This window comes from Pseudophryne corroboree, chromosome 1 (genome assembly GCF_028390025.1).
Source record: "Pseudophryne corroboree isolate aPseCor3 chromosome 1, aPseCor3.hap2, whole genome shotgun sequence".
In the NCBI taxonomy this organism is placed as follows: Eukaryota; Metazoa; Chordata; class Amphibia; order Anura; family Myobatrachidae; genus Pseudophryne; species Pseudophryne corroboree.
Window position 1 is genome coordinate 899,189,750 of NC_086444.1, and position 20,041 is coordinate 899,209,790.

At 41.3% G+C, this 20,041-nt stretch overlaps 1 protein-coding gene across 5 annotated transcripts in view; it reads right to left on the reverse strand.

Moving 5' to 3' along the window:
* Window positions 1-3,689: 3,689 nt before the first annotated feature.
* PDE5A (phosphodiesterase 5A) overlaps window positions 3,690-20,041 on the reverse strand; it is a 274,469-nt gene continuing 258,117 nt past the window's right edge. For all 5 annotated transcript variants that reach the window (XM_063920240.1, XM_063920239.1, XM_063920241.1 and 2 more), the window contains exons 19-21: window positions 12,473-12,547; window positions 11,718-11,801; window positions 3,690-8,026 (exon numbers count right to left, since the gene is read on the reverse strand). In XM_063920240.1, coding sequence (XP_063776310.1) covers window positions 7,877-8,026; window positions 11,718-11,801; window positions 12,473-12,547 — 309 coding nt within the window. In that variant the 3' untranslated portion in view covers window positions 3,690-7,876. The remainder of the gene's footprint in view (window positions 8,027-11,717; window positions 11,802-12,472; window positions 12,548-20,041) is intronic.

Consider the following 20,041-nt stretch of genomic DNA (forward strand, 5'->3'; position numbering starts at 1 on the left):
CTCTGTGAGTGAGAGGGGCTTTCCAACTCTCCCCTACCAACTCTCCCCCTACCCACCTTGGGACACTGCTGCCCCGGGTGAAATGTCAGGAGTGAATTGGGACAGTTGGGAGATATGCCCTTAGTGAGGCCCAACAAACTGTTCACTAGATGTTATTTCATAAATGTGATCATTTAATGTATGCACGCTTCCAGAACAGAGGACACACACACATATTAATAATGCCCTGTAGTTCACTTTACTCCAATCTCTAGTCCAAGCATATGACCACTCAGGTTAGAAAGGGTATTCTAGATATGACTGACGTACACAGCCAATGAAAATATTTACCTTTTTACTTTAAAAAGCAAAAAATGTGTTTTATATGACCTAATGTTACACAAACAAGTTGACATGAAATAGTTAAAACTCACCTGGTGAAAGCTCCTTGGGCAGGATGCATCAAAGGTAAAAATGCAGTCAAAACTGCGAAAATGCTTTTCGGAGGAATGGCCGCATTTCCATTATGCACCAAGCTCCAGAATGTGATACAGATGGCATTGCCTAATAGAAGCCAATGGGATCCCACCCATTGACCCCTGCAGCGAGCGCGTCATCCAACGCATGCACAGAAGGACTCCTGGGTCATAAACCCGTATGTCCTTGGATCACAAAGGACAGCTCTTATTGGGATGGAGGCTTTACTATACACTGCTATTCTTGTGATGAGTGGGGGGATTCATCACAGGAAATATACGATGGTTGATGCATCCCGCACCTTCTCTGTTCATCTAATAAGCAATGTCCTGGATATGTTCCTACAATAACATAGTGAAAACTGAGCCTTCAGAAAATTGTAAATAAAATTGTAATACACACGGAACCAGTAACAACTTTTACTCTATGTCAGCGTATGTATTGCCACTTATCATTTTGAAAAATGGGCCACATGAAAAAGCAGGAAATTAAGTGGGAGGAGTTACAAAATCTATAGCCAATAAGAGCATTATAATGTCAACATCAGCAAAGAGTATTCCAGCTTGACCAATCCCTTTGCCCCAGCTCCTCATTGAACCTATGTTGTATACGTTGCAATAAAACAGGATGTTGTACTACATATTTCATTTTATTGTAGCTTCTAAACATCATATCATATATTCCCTCATTTGTAACAGGACTCCCCGTTCAAAACTAACAGTTAATTCAGTGAATGCACATAAATGTATAGACAAAAAAAAAAAAACCACAACCATGTAACCCCAATACAGGGAACACATTATAAAAAATAGAAGTATAATAATAATTTGAAAGTAAGTAAAATAAATAAAACCTTAATACTCCCCTTTGATTTGCAAACTTTTCTTTGAAAAGCAATCTCTGCGATGCCTCATAAAATGCTGCAATATCAGCTAGAACTAACTAGGATCCATTACTTCTTCTAACAATGGAGAAGATATACACAAAGGAAAATAATTCCATGCAGCATGACGTATTATTATTAAGGCATAGTTTTAAGAGAAACATCCAAATATTATTTTCATGTTGCTTCAAAACAGCAACAACCATGTAACTTCTTTTATTAAAAAAAACAAACCCCAAAACGTATATTTCTTAATATCATGAAGTGATATCCGCAGGTTGTACAGTTAGATAAATCATTATATGCAAATTTTTTTTTTTTTTACTTACAGGACATATCCAATTGAAAGAAATTTTTCCCCCCGGCTGCCCCACGTTTTCCTATTCAAACGGCTGTGAGAAATTCAGCCACGGTAATTTCAATAAGAATTAACGTTGCTTTTTTTGCAGCCTCAGAGAAGGTGCAAACTTGGAAAAAATCCCTATCTTAAAGTAAAAATGTCAAGACTTAGTTCAGAACCTCTGGGACTCCCCCTCCCCACAAATAGTAAATTGGAGATATTCAGTTAGCTTCGAGACAATAATTACATGTCATTATTGTGGTGAAAAAAAGCAGTCTCAAATGACCCCAATATGAACTTTTTCATTTTTTTAGGCACCCCAAATTTAACAAAAATATTTTTATAAAATTTTTTTTTTTTAAATAATTTTTTTACCCAAAAATGTAAGTGACCCCAAATTACGACAATTTTTTTTTACCTTTTTCAACTTTTTTGTTGTATTAATTTGTATTTAAATGAAAAAAGTTTACTTTTTATCATTTATTTTTGTTTATCTTAAAAGCTTAACATATTTTATATTATTGGTATTAAACATCTGCACTGTTACAAAATAAATATTTTTTTGGGGGTGTACAGGCTGATTCCCATATTTATTTTTTTCCCACAAGTTATTGTGAGAAAAATTACATCAACCAATTTTTTGTTTTCAGTATATAGTGCAGGAATCAGGAGTGTGCATACCCAGATTAATACAAAAATTGGTCTCGATAATCACAGTAATTTTCTCCGCAAATTCTATTAGGGTAATTGGATATGCCTCTAAATAAATTACAAAGTTTATTTAGGTTAAGTGCAGTTAATAAATGTTAAGCAATGTAAACCAAAGTCATAATTTGAAATGAGCAAGGAAACCAATGGATGTACAAGTTAAGATGGACAAAAATGTGTCCAGGCCAATGGGGTGAGTTTGCATGTCAATTTACTAGAAGTGTCAGAAGCTGATTTTAATGTCTACAGTGTGTGACCCTGTTCATATTAAAAATTAAAGTATGGCAGTCAAATGTTTGAAGTTAATATGTGTTTTCTCAAATAAAATCTAATGTAAATAAAATATTTTTAATTTGAAAAAATAATATTCCATAATCAACCAACAATGAACATAAAAAAAATCACACACCACTCAGACTGGTTTTACTGTGTGTTCTTTGTTTTGAATTGTGCATTACTGTTTTCTGAATGGAGTAGTACATGTGGCTGTGTGCTGGTTGTGCGCTCAGGTAAAAATGATCATTAAAAGAATACATGTCCTTTAAAGCTGTATGTCATCCAGGGAAACTATTTACTAAAGTGGCCTCTCTCCCTACTACATGCTTTCCAGGGATCTGCAAGTTCTGTAACAGAGGATCAGCAAATTATTTTTAACCAAAATTAATTGACCAATGAGGAAGGGTGAGTGGAAGGACCAATAACAAGCTGCGATCTCTCACTTAACTTGTGATTGGTCCCCAAGTTAAGTGAGAGATTAGATTGGTCCTCCCACTTTTACCCCCCCTTTCCTAGCAGTATTCCCCCGGCTATGAGAGTGATGAATAAGCCCCAGGAAATAACTACAGTATGTCTCTGACTCAGGGGAATATATTTTCCTAGGTTGTACTGTAGCATTAAAACAGACCCTCATTATTTGTGTACAGTTTATCTCTGTGATCATCATTTCTATAAAAGATATTCAAAATTGTAGTATGACTAACATTTCAGCATTTTATTTCTCCAGGATCGGTAGGTTTTTGTCGACATTTATGCCATCGACACTCAAAATATTGACAACATAATGTCGAGCGCACAATGCTGACACTGTAGTAATGTTATTTAAAGCATTTGTACTGTGTCGGCATTATAACTGTAAACATGATGTTTTACCATAACATATAAAGATAGGGGGCCAAATGTAATAGAGTGAGAGTTTCAGAAAGAAAGTGAGAGATTTGGTAAGGTTTTTCAGGTTTTTTTTTAAAGTGGCAATCATTTACACAGCAAGATCAACCTGGTTTTGCAGTGTAAATGATTGCCACTTTAAAAAAAACTGGAAAACCTTACTAAATCTCTCACTTTCTGAATCTCTCCCTCTTTTACATTTGGCCCATAATGTTGACATGGCAAAAATATCATTGATACTCTGTCGGCATTCTACGCTCAACTTTATGCTGCTGACATTTTGAGTGCCGATAGCGAAAACATCACCTTTTTAACTACATGCCATTTGTTCTTGTTACTATAAATAATATTTGTGTACTAAATTAACATCTTTTAAAAATGACCATTAAGTGCATTAGCTTATTACAGTGACTGTATGTTCATTCTGAAACCTTTTTTATTTTAAGAAGCTAAACAATTTAAAATGACAGACGATATAAAACATTCACTACAATTCATGAATTACTGAAGTACAGTATATACAAGTATCAAAAATAAAAAAAGTTGGAATTTCCTTGAAGGTACCTACACTATTTAAATTCTAGTACTGGAATTCCATTTTCAAGCTTGAAGTTTGTGCTGATTATTGTTGCATTAATTGTTTACACAATTTGTGAAGCTGGCCACATATATATTATACATACATGACTTTACAGACAATCGTGTTAACATGCATTTGCAACACACACATTAAAATGATTGCTCTTAATCCTTTTGTTTTTAGTTAGTACATGCAATTGCTTTACACATGTTCCAATTTTGATTTGACAGAGCAGAGACACATTTGAAGTGCATATGTAATACAGGACAGTTGTAGGATTGATAAACACGGGATTACAATATTCACTATCAGCTCTACTCCAATAATTTCATGTGAAAATATCACACCAAAAATGGACTCTTAATATTTTTGTCAAACTATATTGCATGGCATCAGATCAAATATAATTTTTTTCAATTTTTTTTTTTCAGTGAATGAGTCTTATTAGATTGTAGCTTATGTAACCAAGTGCAAGTTATGCAAAGTAAAATACATTTGTGTTTACACATGAAATAACCCATCATTACATTGGTAAACATTTGTAGTAGGCTAAACTGTAAATTTTGAATTTCCAATTTACCCAGTTGAAATCACTGTTCCAGGAAGTCTAGCACTTACACAATAAACATGTTTTGATGACTAAGTCCATCCCATCCAGGTGAGCTGGGTTACTGTATAAGCAGGTTAAACCTGCAGGTCACAAGCTTAGATGTGAGTTGAGTGAAAATCTGTTGGGGTCAGTATGATTGTCCGGCTGTCGGGATCCCGGCAGTCAGGAGACAGACTCCGAAATTTCACCGGGTGTTGGGATTCCGGCACCTGTATCCTGAACGCTAGGATTCCGGACACCTGGTAATTTAACCGCATCCCAATTTGTCAAATATGGTTTATACTTGTATATGAAGACTAAAGTTTGTCTTCGCTAATTCAGTCAATGTCTGGAGCTGTAGGCTGAAAAAGTTTTGGTCTCTCCAGACCTGGGACACAGGTTTGTAGGGTCCTCAGGGGAACACACTTGTGGGGCTTCTACCAGTAAAAATGTCAATAATATCCTATGTTGTCAATGTTATTATAAAGTGTAATGTGTAAATACTCCAGCACCATAAATGTAATAAACACACTCTAGTATCCCCATTTCACATTATGCCATATAGAAACCCTAGTTTACATATGCCACAGTGCCACCACATTGCTGATGATGTAATATTTGGGCAATTGCCCCAGTTTCCCTGGTGGTACACACACATGACATAAGTAAATCCAAATAGTGGAGTCAGCTAATAATAACAACAAACAGTATCTTGATTAAAAAAAGTGCTCTTAAATGTTTCTTTTAAAAGCTACATCATGGATAAATCTTGGTTGTCTTGTCACTGATTTTTACAGTAAGAGATGTGGAAATCTAAAAATATGTGTTCACTTACATTATAAATGGTACTAGCACAACAATCTACTGCAGATTACTATTGTAAAACACAAATCAATTCCCCAATACAATAGACCCTGATTTTTGGAAAGCAGTGAGGTAGTCACTAATAGCTGGAGAATAGTGTGTTGCTCTTTCTGTCTACCGATCACTGTTCCATGGCATATTCACCTCATTGTGTATTTGGGGGTCAGGAATTTGACAAATTTAAACAGAATCATTTTTGTTCTACCCACAATTCAAACCTCACCATACCACAGAGTGAAATGACTGTCATCTCCCAAACACACTGTGAAAAGTCTACATTATCAAATTGCAAAGCAGAAGAGGAACAGAAAATTTGTATTGGTGGAACTTAACACCTCTTCAAAATAGCCTGTCCAGCATAATTACCTACGGGACACTTACACATTTTTGGTTTAGGGAAGAGACCTCCTGCATCTCGCCACACTTCCTACTGAATGGAGTAGGATGGGGAGAAAAATACCGGTGGGAAGGGGGACCCTAATGATGTTAATCAGCTGTCTCCTGCATCTCATCTCCAGAAGAATTAAAAAAAGTAACTCATTAAGGTAGGTAAGTATGCTGTTCACCCCTCCCTTATTGATCTCTTGCTTTGTCACACAAATCATTCAAAATAAATCAGTGATGGAGTATTCTTAAATGCCAATAATGGCAAAGCACAATTGTATAGCAGAATCGCTCCTTCTAATTTCATTTATTCCATAATAAAAGTTGGAGAAATTTGCTCCACCTCCCTTTACTGTAAAATAAGAAAGTTTGAAGTCCCCTTGGCATCCTGTGACCTGTATAACAGTACTCAGCCTGCAGGCTCGCGCTATTGTATGGTAACGTCTAATATTCTTAGTAACTGTATTTTTATTATTGGCGTTTCACTAGACAGGAAAATGTCCATACACCAATAACAACATAAAAATATTGCACATAGAAATACAAAAATTGTCTGCAATATTTCTAAGTACAATTCTAGACCTGCCTAAATCACATGTTGCTGCTAAAGTGTCTTACATAAGATACAAGTGCAATGATAAATTGGGCCTATACTTGGGTCATTACAATTCAATTTACAAATAAAAGATGAAATAAAAAAAGAGGACATTTTAGGGAAACAAAAGCATATTTCAGATGATGGGTCTTATTCAAGTTTGTTAGCAATTGGGCAAAACCATGTGCACTGCAGGTGGTGCAGATGTAACATGTGCAGAGAGGTTTAGATTTGGGTGGGGTGTGTTCAAACTGAAATCTAAATTGCAGTGTAGAAATTAAGCAGCCAGTATTTACCATGCACAGAAACAATATAGCCCACCAACATCCATATCTCTCTGCACGTTACATCTGCCCCACCTGCAGTGCAACATGGTTTTGACCAATTGCAAGCTTTTTTGGCTTGCTAGCAAACCTGAATATCCCCCAATATCTACAGATTAGCCTGCCTAACCTTTCCATGCAGTAATCCCTGAAAAGGCCAAATCTTTCTAAAACCCTCCAGCCTTTTTTTAAATCCGACCATTAGTAAAACGGTTTTGTTGACATTGGCTATACATTTTTCCCAGTCTATTCAAGAGGGAGTAATAATTTGTTTCCTGCCCTTATCTCGTCCTTATCTCCTCCATTAATCTCATTATAACTTGTAAATAATCATGTAAAATAATTCTCAGTAATTATGGTGTCACTCTGTGTAATCATGAAAATAGAAAATATTAGCATTTAGTATTAGGAATGCTATTAAAACTAAAGTGCTTAAGGAATCTAACCCCAACTACAAAACAATAGGACCTCAGAGGCAACTTCTGATCTGTGTTCTGTATAAAACAACCCCCTGCCCCCACCAACACCAACACATGTCTGTGCATGGCTATAGAACTCTCAATAACTTGTAACATCCTTTTTATCTAGAAGCCACTCTTTCCAGACGACGAAGAACAGTATGCTATAAACAAATCTGATATCATTTTGAATGGCATTTGTAGACTGATCTTGTTATTACTGTATTCAAAGACAGGTCACCCTGTAAAGTATAAACGGCACCCATGCATTAAGGCACTGGTCCTAAAAGGACAATATAAAAAGGAATCAAGATGACATTCCTAAGAGCCTACAAAGGGTAGTGTAAATTTACACACTTCAGAAAATATATTGCTTCTCTAGAAAATATTACAATGTAAATCCATTTACATTTTCTTACTATTTCCTTAAACGAAAATGTGAAATTAATAAATACAACAGTGGCAAAATATGTTTTGTTTTCCAAACAGTGTAATACTATTTTGTACCACAAGACTATAAATTGCTGTTTACTTAATCCATGTCACAGTTCAGTTTTGGCTGGCTGTTGTCACCATTCACCAGACCCTTCTCTTGCTGCTCTGCTAAAACTTGCCATTTCTGTTTGTTCCTTAGGCAGCCTTCGAGTAGTGGGTAACACGATTCAGACACTTGTGTTAAGGCCTAGGAAAAAGGTTACAAGAAAAATATTTACTCACTCCTAATACGTAATGAGGTGGTCTGAGATGGCACAGACATCCATGTCCCTCAATAATTTTGATTTCCAATGATTACAGTTGTTGTAGTACAGTAAGTGTACGATTGCAGGACTTTCTTCGGGCTGCACCCACTCTGTGGAATGCCCGACCACGCATAATAAGACTCTCCCCTAGTCTCCAAACCTTCCCTGAAAACTCACCTCTTCAGGCTAGCTTATCACATTCCAGAACCGCTCACTCAACCTTCATAAGCTTTCCTATCCGATTATATCCCCACTGTACAGTCCGCACATATCCTCCACATATTTTCTCTTTCTTCACTTTCCCTTCTTTCTGACCATGGATCATCATTGCTGTGATATCATGCAACCCACCTAGATCCTTTGCAGTCCAGTGGACAAATATGCAATAGTGCCTTTCTATGTGTATCAATGCCTATTTCCCTGTAGATTGTAAGCTTGCCAGAAGGGCCTTCCTACCTCTATGACTGTTTGTTTATTACCCAGTATTGTTTTATAATTGTGTCCAATTGTAAAGCCCAACGGATTTAGCTGTGCTATAAAAGAAACTGTTAATAAATAAATAAATACAGTAAGTACAGTAGTACACCATGAAACATTGCACCATGCATCGCCTCTTGCAGCCTCCATGGTAATTAACAGTGGGTATTAGCTTTAGAAAATCAAGTGCTGCTATCTTTTTAATATCCAAAGTAAATAAAAACTTTCAAATGTTTAGCCCAGCTGTGGCCAACCCGCGGCTCTCGAGCCGCATGCGGCTCTTTCATCCTCCGCATGCGGCTCGATCCGCTCCCGCCCACCGCTGCCTGACACTGCGCTACTTAGGACTCTCCATCTCCAGCGTGTAAGGAGAGGGGAGGAGAGCGCCTCTCTTGCCCCTCTGACTCCGGCGCCAGTGTCTATCTTCAAGTCAGCACCGGTCCATGAGCCAATCAGAGCTCACAGTCAGGCAGCTGGCTCCTGATTGGCTGCCAGACCGCGAGCTCTAATTGGCTCACGGGCCGGCGCTGAATTGAAGGTAGACGCCGCCAGAGTCAGAGTAACAGGAGAGGCGCACGCTGCGCTCTCCTCCCCTCGCAGCAGCACACGGTGAGCAGCACTTGGGGGCCGGGGAAGCCACTGTGGGGACTTGCGTATCTGCACTGGGGATATATGTGGCACTGTGAGGACATGTGTAGATGGCACTGTAAGGACATGTGTAGCTGGCACTGGGGGCATATCTGGCACTATTAGGACATGTGTATCTGGCACTGGGGGCATAGCTGGCATTGTGTAGAAATGTGTATCTGGCACTGTAAGGACATGCATAGCTGGCACTGTGGAGACGTGTATCTGCACTGGAGGCATATCTGGCACGGTGGGGACATGTGTATCTGGCACTGGGGGCATAGCTGGCATTGTGGGGACATGTGTATCTGGCACTGGGGGCATAGCTGGCACTGTGGGAGCATGTGTATCTGGCACTGGGGGCATATATTTATCTGGCACTGTGTGGACATATGTGTATCTGGCACTGTGGAGGGGGGTATATGTATCTGGCAGGGTGGAGGCACCCATTTATTGGCATTTTTATATGTATGTGGCACTGTACTGGGGCATTATATGTATGTGGCACTGTACAACATGACTAAAACGAGGTTATGACACAAGGTCATACTCCTACAAATGTCATACCGAAAGGTGCGTGCACAAAAATGGGGTGTGGCTTTGTGAAAACTAGGCCACGCCCCCATTTTGTGCGCGCGCCTGATAGTGGCCCTTTCCCTTTGCTACGAATCTTTTCTGGCTCTTTGCCTCTGACTGGTTGGCCACCCCTGGTTTATCCTAATTTATGTAAGTTTTCAATTTAGAGTAAACCACTGCATCACCAATCTCAGAATTTTACAGAAATTTTACAGAATTTAGGAGCAATCAGTAACTAACAACATTTCATTAATAATTAACATGACTTCATAAAAAATGCTTTTATTAAACAAGATATTTAACAAAAGCTCCTGACAGCTCCCCAGGTGTCACTCCAGCCCCCTCATTTGTCACTTCAACCCCCCAATGTGCACTACACCCTCGCAATGTGTCACTCTTGACCCCTCATTTGTCACTCCTGCCTCCACGTCACTCCACCCCGCGTGTCACTCCTGCCTCCCGGTATGTCACTGTTGCCCACTTGTGTGTCATTGTTGCCCCCTCATGTCTCACTCCACCCCATATGTCACTCCTGCCCCCCAATGTGTCCCTCCACCATTCCCCATTTTTCATGCTGCTCCTCCCCCCACCATGTGTCACTACAGCCCCTTCATTTGTGACTTCAGGCCCCTTACATGTCAGCCAGTCCAGCCAGTTCCCCATATAATTTAAGGCCCAAAGATTAGCTTCCCCGTCTCTCTAGCCCGTCTGCATCCTTTACTCACGGAGTACGCTGGCGGCAATGTAGTTGCGGAGAGTGCTTTGACACCGGCACCGCACTACAAACAGTGGGCCTAATTCAGACCTGATCGGTGCTGTGCGTTTTCGCACAGCAGCCGATCAGGTCTGAACTGCGCATGCGCCAGCGCATGCCAGACAGCCGACGGCCTTCTCAGCCCTGCGATCGCCTCTGCCTGATTGACAGGCAGAGGTGTTCGCTGGGCCGGCCGGCAGCATTTAGCCGCTGTTTAGGGGGCATGGTCCGGGCAACGCAGGCATGCCCGAACCATTGAGGGACGGGCTGTGGCGTCTACATGACGTCACACGCAGCAGCTGCGACCCTCACAATGACGAGTAGCTTCTGCCAGTGCACAGGAGCTGCGCTGGCAGGGAGTTACTCCTAAAGTACAAAAGCATCGCCGCTGTGCTTTTGTACGTGTGCGGGTGGAGGAAGGCCAGACATGCGGGGTGGACTAGCCCTGTGCTGGGCGTCCCCCCGCATGTCTGTGTGACTGATCGTAGATGTGCTAAATTTAGCACATCTACAATCAGGTCTGAATTAGGCTCAGTATTCATACAGTACTTAAAATAAATTGCACCTCCCAGCAGCCCTGAACACTGTAGTGTGGTTCCAGACACCAACGTCAGTAACAGTGGCCGCTTCACAAATTCAGCCCTGCTGGCAGGCCCCTTGGACCTGCTGGGTCACTTTGGTCGCATGGCGGTGAATCCGCTACTGATTTTGCCAGACATCCTGAGTAGCCTGGGGATTACTCAGATGTCTGATACTCATGCAGCTGATCCAATACCGTATCTTCAGGTGCAGCAGCGGATCATCACAGAAGCCGGCAGTGGGTGTATTTTTACTTTAGATGCCTCATCGGCTTTTGCATAATTTCACACAGAAGTTGCATACAAATACGCATCAGCTGTGTCAATTGCATCCACCTCTGAATCACTCCCTATATTACTTAACAATGGAACAATCTGAAGGGAGACAAATATTACCTGGGGTCCTAAAATCTATTAAGAAGTAGAGGTTCAGTTTAACCACTACAGTCTCTACATGCTTCACATAAACCTGCTTACTTCTGTATATGTAGTAATCCTATTTTATTAGATTACACAGCAAGGTTTCAGGCAGCCATGCAACAAGCACAATGGTCTGGCTGTATATAATTTATTTAACAATAATGGTTTAATAATATAATTGCAGTAAGCTTTTTTACCCACCTCATAGAGTTCTAAGCATATTGCATCAATGAATCCAACCTGCATGCTGGGTATTTTTTCTTTCTTCTCTCTGTTCATCAGATCCTGAAAGGAAATCACGTCAATTGTTCAGTGAATACGTGAATCTGACACATATTAGCAAATAACATCCCAACATAAAGAATCTAAAGGGAGTAATTATTTTAAATATCGGGTTTTAGACCTGATAATTATAATTTCTTATCACCGCTTATTACAGCAATAAGAAATGAAAGATAGCCCAGAGGTATTATAGAACACACACAGGGACCAGGGCTCTGATGAGAAAAAAAAAGCTTTCCTATTTGGGAGCTGGCAGAGTTGCGTACGCAATCTGAAGACCATGCATGTGTGAGCCTCCATTACTGTGGAGGGATCCTACGGATCCCTCTCCTGGTAACTGTTGCGGTAAGTAGCTAATAGACTACAATGGTATTAGCTACCAAGGCCAAGCTTCCGGAGCTTAGCATCTCTCATAAATAGCAGCTCTCATGAAACCTATGGGGCTGAGATTACAGTCGAAGAGGAGGAACCACAGCACATATAAGAGATATACCCCTAGATACATTTTGGGGATACTATAAATTTGCAGATATCACCTAATAATGCGGGGGATATCCTGCAAATTTCCTTTAAAAAAATAGGCCCCTAGTGTTCCGGTATTATTACATTCATATATTCTAATTTTCAATGGGACCCAGTTACCAAATCAAATAAACAATGGAGTTTGTACTTACAATTGGCTCAATATTTAGTTCCTGTCTCTCTTTATCTCCTTGGTCATAAAATTCTGTGGCAACAAGTTCAGCGATCTGGGAACAAAGCATACACCTATAAATATATTAAGTCAGGAAAATATTAAACTCTGTTTCCTGTAGCAAAATAGGTTCCATTTGCAATAAAAGGAATTTTCCGAATGATTAAACAATCTCCAAAAGATTTGCAGTGGAAGCGACTCTCCACCTATTGCAGTTGTAGTAATACACAGGTATGCTTGATAGGAAGCTGTACACAGCTGTATAACTAGTAGTAGATGGTTTACGTATCTATTATCTAATAAGATATCCAGAGAGTTACCATCTAATACAGAAGACACCCAACTTACAAGACACATGTTTACTAATATTTTAGCTAATATTATTACATTTTCACACCTTTGTTTTTGTTACATTGGGCCTAATTCGTGTTTGTGCGCAATGACTGATATTCATGTAATGAAGCGATTATCAGCAAAATTGTGCAGGTACTGCAATTGCAATGCGTGATGGGTGCTGCTGCGATCCCACTCGTACTGAGAACTTTGTCGCAGAGTGATTGACAGGAAGTAGACATGTGGAGGTGTTAACAGGGAGTTTAAGGGGAGTGGTTGGGAAAACATAGGCGTGACATGGCCGTTCTCAGAGTATGTATCTTCTGATGGCTGTGTGATCGTATAGGCAAATATGTGGCGTCTGGGTTGCTCTGCTGTGGTCAGTCTGCATAGTCATAGACAAACCTTAGTCCCAATGTTCTCTGTAACTGTGTATCGTCCGCTAACGTGTACGCAATTGCAATTGAGCTTGCAACGAGTCCAGTGGGCGTCTCTTTTCATTTCTGGGCAGCAGCTTCACTCACTAACATTAGGAACTCCGCAGCCTAGACAATCGCAATTGCATTAGCGTACATACATGAATTAGATCCATTGTGATTTATAATGGTTGCAGAGTTGCATTGTTGGGGGGACGCCTGCACACACCTCGCAGCATTTCAACTGCAACGTCCACCCACCTACCACAATTTGATGCCAGTTTCTGATGGCTGCCACAGTGTAGGCTCCAAATTGGCCAGCGGCGGGCAAACACACTGTGTGATATTGCTAGCAATATCACACAGTGACGTCGTGCAGCTTTGGCCGATGAGTCCAAATTGAGCTGCATGAACGGCTGAGACCGAGGGTCGTTAGCGACCCGCGGAGCTATGCATCTGCCGTCTTCAATGCAAAATAACCTCTGTTAATTAGCTGAACTTCTGATTGCATACCTCCCCCTTTGCCAGCTGATATAGTTGGAGCATTTAAGAGCAATATTATCAAGGCCTGCAGTCAGGACTTGGCCTGCTTGCAATTGTGAAGAATGCATTTGTTAAGAATGTGATTTAAGAATGGAGTTAGAACCGGAGTTTGAACTGGATTTGGACAACGCTAAAATCTCGAATAAAACAATTTCCCCAAACACTGCAACTCAGGACCATCATGTGGCCTCTCCTCACCTCTGCCTTGAGAACACCAGGACCAATGCCTACTACTTCTCTGTCCAAGAACATCATGACTGCCCCCAAGACTACCCCTCAAGCTGAGCAGGGAACTGAGGGGCGTGCGCATCAGGACCAGATTTTGCTGGGTCAGTTCCATTGGACATTAGTGTGCACTCCACATTCTTACACCCACCCGCACCGCTCCCCACACTCTCACACCCACCCGCACTGCTCTCATGAGACCAGGACATTTTATCATTTTCATAAATTAATGTTTTCCTGCAAATGTGTCTTTCTCTTCTTTCTTCTTACAGGGTACTTTCCCCCCACTGTGTGCTATTCCTGTAATGTGTACCTCCATTGGTTGCACACCCTGCCAGCAGTAACCTACACAGTGCGCCTCACATGGCTGCCTCGGATGGTTCCTCCATGGGCAGGGTGTGATTCATTTGGATCTTTCCATGCAGGGTATAGCATACTCCTACACTCGTGTCAGTTTTCCCGTGAATGCATTTGGCCCTTGTATGGCTCATCTCCCACTGTGTAACCTTCGTAGTGCGCCCAACATGGCTGCCTTATCTGGTAAACTTGTGGATGGGATGAAAAATACATGGACCTGATGGTTTTATTGGAACCCTACTCTGAACCTAAGGACTCTGCAATCTCCCCGTTTTTGTGTTCTCTTCTAGGGGTGGACTATTCCACCCTGGGTAATCCTACGCAGAGCGCCTAAGATGGCTGCCGCACCTGGTACCTTGTGAGGGTGGAATACACAACCCCTGGAGGTTATTACCCAAAATGCTTACACCAACCCTGCATTATGCTTTCTGTCTTTATTGTCTGTGTGGTTTATCTTTTGATGTAATACTTAAATCTTCTGTATTATGTGCATTGTTTGAGTTCTAGTTGGCGCCGCGGATGGCTGCCTCGGTGCTGCTCTGCCAAGCAGCCTTTGTGTTTAGTCCTACATGTATAATATGTCTAATATGTTGAGTCTATTGTACAGTTGCAATGTGCAGTATCAACTCATACGTGTAATGTGTGTAATGTATGCTATGTTCTTCCCCCTTCGTATGCTATGTATTCCCCCTTCATGTTGCTGCTTGGCGATGCATTGTACCACAAAGAATTCCTAGTGTACGTGAGTACACCTGGCCAATAAAGCTGATTCTGATTCTGCTCAGCTGCATTCACACTGGGCGATATAGTAAACTATATCGTTCATGAGGGAAAAAATTATATAGTTTACATATATCGCTAAGTGTGTATGCACCTTTAGTTATGTTCCAATTACAGATTACACACATTGTATAATGTTATTTAGACTGGGAATAACCATACATATGTAGGGTGCAATCATATGACTACTAGCCAAATACTTCAATTTGAACATTGTTTCATTCACAAATGACACTTATCTGTCTATATCAACTATGCATGGGGACACATCCTATTCGGAATTCACTCCATACATAATAAATTACATTCCAAACCCGCTACTACTGAACCAAGGGTCATGAGACCCTATTCAGTATCTGTTGCAGAATCTGCTACTGATGAAACCGCATGCTGCAGGCATGCAAAGTTGGGAATCAGGGTTGCCCCCCTGGATACGCAGCTAAACTGCGTATGCAAACGGACCGCCTCCATGTTTTGGGTCACAGCAACCACGTGTGACATCACGCAGCTGCCCCGAAAGCGTCCCGGACACGCCTCCGTTATCCAGACAATGCCCCCGCAGCGCCATGCTGATGCCCCCCATGGGCAATCAAATTCCGATCACATTCTTCAGGGATGCAATCACAATGCGGAAGTCCGCATAAGCGCGTTGCGGACTTTGCGCATGCGCAGACTTCCGAAAATCACCCATTTACAATTTTTTTCTCATCTGCGATCCAACCTGAATGAGAGCTATGATTACTATTGGTAATTACTGGGCTACTGTTAAAGAGCTAAATAATAACAGAGACCTTCTGTCCTGAGTAAATGTTGTGTAGAAGTCTGTAAATGTCAAATACGCCTGAACAGTCATTTTTTATATCTACAAAGCAAGTGACCCTTAGTACTGAAAAAAGGATTGTGGACTCTGTGCAAAGGGATATTTTAGTCTATTTTTTTAAAGAGGTTGTCTGGAAGTGGACAGCCAGAGGTTATATGGACTATCCTTCTTATCAACACCACAAATGCCAAATGTCTTGGGAGTTGCAAGGCCAATAAACTAGTAAAGTTCCTGAATGACACAGGGACATGTGTGATGTTAAGATGTTTTAAATCAATATAACTTATTTTAACTCGTAAGCAGAAAAAAAAAAGGTGTAAAACAGTAAAAGGGACGCGAGTAGCATGAACCTACAGGAATACGATGCCGCTGGATTTATCTAAAAAACATTAAGAAACAGAATTAGTGGATGTGCATATGTGTTTATACTGTATTTCCTACATATGATATAAACTGACCCATTGACTGAGTGGACAAGACAGATAATGACACTTTCACTTGACCTTATAAAACTGACCCATATAATTCACATACAGTAATTACAACCATCATTACAGCTTTCTTCCTGCAGAATTATCTACTTTCCGGGACTCTTCCTGGCTAGAGGCCCAGTGCTCCATCTGGTACCATGTCAGCGGTATCCAGAAAGCTGTTCTTTTTATTTCTATTTTAAAAATGATTTTTAATTATGAAAATATTTATTTTTCATCTAAATGGGAATTTTGCTTGTTTACATTTTTATGACTTTTTGTTACTTTAGATTTTTTTGTGCGTTAGGCAAATATTTTTTGTTTGTTTTTCAGCACATACTGATCAAACTTTTTTCACAGGGTTTTCTCATCAACAAGGGGTAAAGGTGACATTCTTATCACATTCCAACATCAGTATCATTCATTTTTTATGCAGGTTCCACACAACTTCGAGTTTGTTTTGTACAAATGACTTTGTAGTTTCAGAAAATATTTGTCTTTTTAACCATCTAATCAGTAAAAAAAATGTTTGACTAAAATGAACAAAAAAGTTGTTTTTGTTCTTTAAATTTCAAGAAAGTGAACTAAAAGCCATTTATTTTGGTAAAAAACACTATAAAGAAATACTTTGTAGTTCTTGCTTCGACATTAGTCCAGCTTTCCATATTTGCAAAAATAGCAGGATTCTAAAATACGCAGGTTTTCATTAAAAAACATCTGTAAGTGAAAATGATAATGCATTTTCCTTTATACATTTATTTTTATATAAATGCTTACATTGTGTAGGAATATTATGATATCCCAACAAGGCCTACACATTTTGAAAATAGAAAACATCATGCATTAAATGACTGGACATCTTGGGCAGGATGTAATGCCGTTCCAGTTGGCTGTAGGTGCAGGTTCCCGGTCGAACTCAAATGTTTTTTTAAAGCGCCAATCATTTACAAAACATGGTTTTGCATTGTAAATGATGGCCACTTTAAAAAACACATGTCCGAGTTTGGCCGGGAATCCGCACCTCCGGCCTAATTGGACGGCATTACATCCGGACCCTAATTCTATTTGACATAGGGCATGCAGTGCTTTCACTCTCATATCCAAAAATGTTTGCCGCAGCGCAGTGTGATATTGTCTTGTGATCACAGGTTATCACCAGGCAATAGCTACTAGGAACCACATCAACCAAAATATGGACTCCACTCATTGAGATGCGTTTGTCCCCACTGCTTATACATGTGCTAATATGGGAAAAATAGGGCAAGTAGTGCCATCTCACCCATATACAGACTATATGTTCTGTAGTGCATTGCCTAGTGACAATTTGGGTGGGTTATATTGTTTCTGTGCAGGGTAAATAGTACTGACTGCTTTATTTTTACACTGCAATTTAGATTTCAGTTTGAACACACCCCACCCAAATCTAACTCTCTCTGCACATGTTATATCTGCCGCACCTGCAGTACACATAGTTTTGCATATTTGCTAACAAATTTACTGCTACGACCAGGTGTGAATTAGGCCCATAGTACACTCTTATTGACTTAAGCTGCAAATCACAGGAGAAAGTGCACAATCGGGTTAAAAAAAAAAAAAGGTATAGGTCAGAGGTCTGATATGACCAGCGCCATGTCTTACACCAGTTATCAATATACATAAACCGACAATTTTTGGTGTTGGGCTAGGGCACCAAATTAAATTTTCGTGAGATAAGTAAAAGAAAATGGCTGCGCAATGTGTAAGAGCATGTATATACTAATTAGGAGCTGACATGTGAAAATATAAAAATGTTTTATTATATAGATAGCAATAGTTTAGCACATAAAAACAATATTATGGTGCAATAAAACAAGATACAGAGCAAGGACACCTTGAGCTTATGAATGTGTAAGAAAATAATATCCTCCAGTTTTAATGAGGAAGTAAGTCAAATTGCATGTCCATATGCGAATCCACAATCAGATGAGCAGCTGAATAACAGGTATCTATAAACGGAAGCCGTAATGAGAAGTCTGAGTACGGAAATAAGCAGAACTGCTGTATAAATAAATACCTCTCCGTGGGCTGATCCCGACCGAGCGTCCCCGGTCGTATGTTCCTGCAGTGCCCAGTGCTGAATAGTGTAGCAGAAGGAGAGGACGTATTAAATTTTCGCCCTGGCTCCGCTTTCTCTAGAACCGGCCATGGATATGCCTCCCGGATGTCTGCTAGGTGGGCAGAGTATGTGCTCTTCCAGCATTTTCCAGGCTGAATTAATAGTCAGGGGAGGAGTCTATGCTAGAACCATTATGCTGCCGCCGAGGTGGGCCTGTGTGCTCTAAATGCCGGGACCTAATTTTAGACCCAGTCAGGTCCTGTCAGCCATATTGGCTTTCTGAGCCCTCCCTGAGTCCCTATGCCTTGTGCCAAGCATGCTGCCCATCTATGCAGGTACTTGTGTTGTCGAGTGCCATGCCCCCCCCCTCCCCCATTTACCTACCCAGTCCAGGCCACGCCGCTATTCGCAGCGCTTTAGTCTGCAGTGTGTCCTGGAAAGGCCGACATGTGGCCATGCCCCAGCAGCGCGCCACTCAACATTCTGAAAGGCACTGACAGCCCACTGGTGCCTGTCAGGCCTACAGCTTGGAGTCACCGGTTCCTGGAACCCACCCAGACTGAACAGCACAGCACCTCAGAGAGCGACACATGTACGATGAGTTAGTGCCTTATTTCTCTGTGCTGGTGGCCCCTCTCCTTCCTTTTAATCCTGCTTTCTTCCCTCCCTCTGACAGCTCCAAACTCTCCTCGACTGTCCCGACCCCTCATTCCCCTATTCAGACAGGTACCCCTCACAGCTCCAAACCCTCTCATCCGCAGCACCCCAACCTTCCTTCTCCCCCACACATGTTCCCCTCTCCTCTCTTCCCTTCAGCTTCAAACCCCCCCATCCGCAAACCCCCTTCCGCCACTCAGGTTCCCCTCACTTGCTCTTCCCTCACAGTTACAAACCTCACTCCCATATTTGTGGCACCACCTCCCCCCACCCTCAGACACACACATGTCCCCCTCTCTTCCTGTGTTTGTCTGGCACTACTGGGGGCATTATGTGTATCTAGCACTATACTGGGGGCATTATGTATAATTGGCACTACTGGGGACATTATGGGGTATATGCAATTTAAATTCGACACAATTCGACAGTCGAATTCCGGCCGGGGGGTGCCGGAATTCGACATATTCAATACAAAATGGATTCGACAGTCCCGCTGTCGAAAAACGGAGGAATTGACGGATAAGTGCGTCCTAGATTCGACTTTTCCGACGGCGCAGAAATGCTTAAAAAACACTGGAAAAAAATGTGTGGGGTCCCCACTCCTAAGCATAACCAGCCTTGGGCTCTTTGAGCCGGTCCTGGTTGCAAAAATACGGGGGGGAAAATGATAGGGGATCCCCCGTATTTTAACAACCAGCACCGGGCTCTGCGCCAGGTCCTGGTGCAAAAAATACGGGGGACAAAAAGCGTAGGGGTCCCCCGTATTTTTTGTACCAGCACCGGGCTCCACTAGCTGGACAGATAATGCCACAGCCGGGGGACACTTTTATACCGCTCCCTGCGGCTGTGGCAT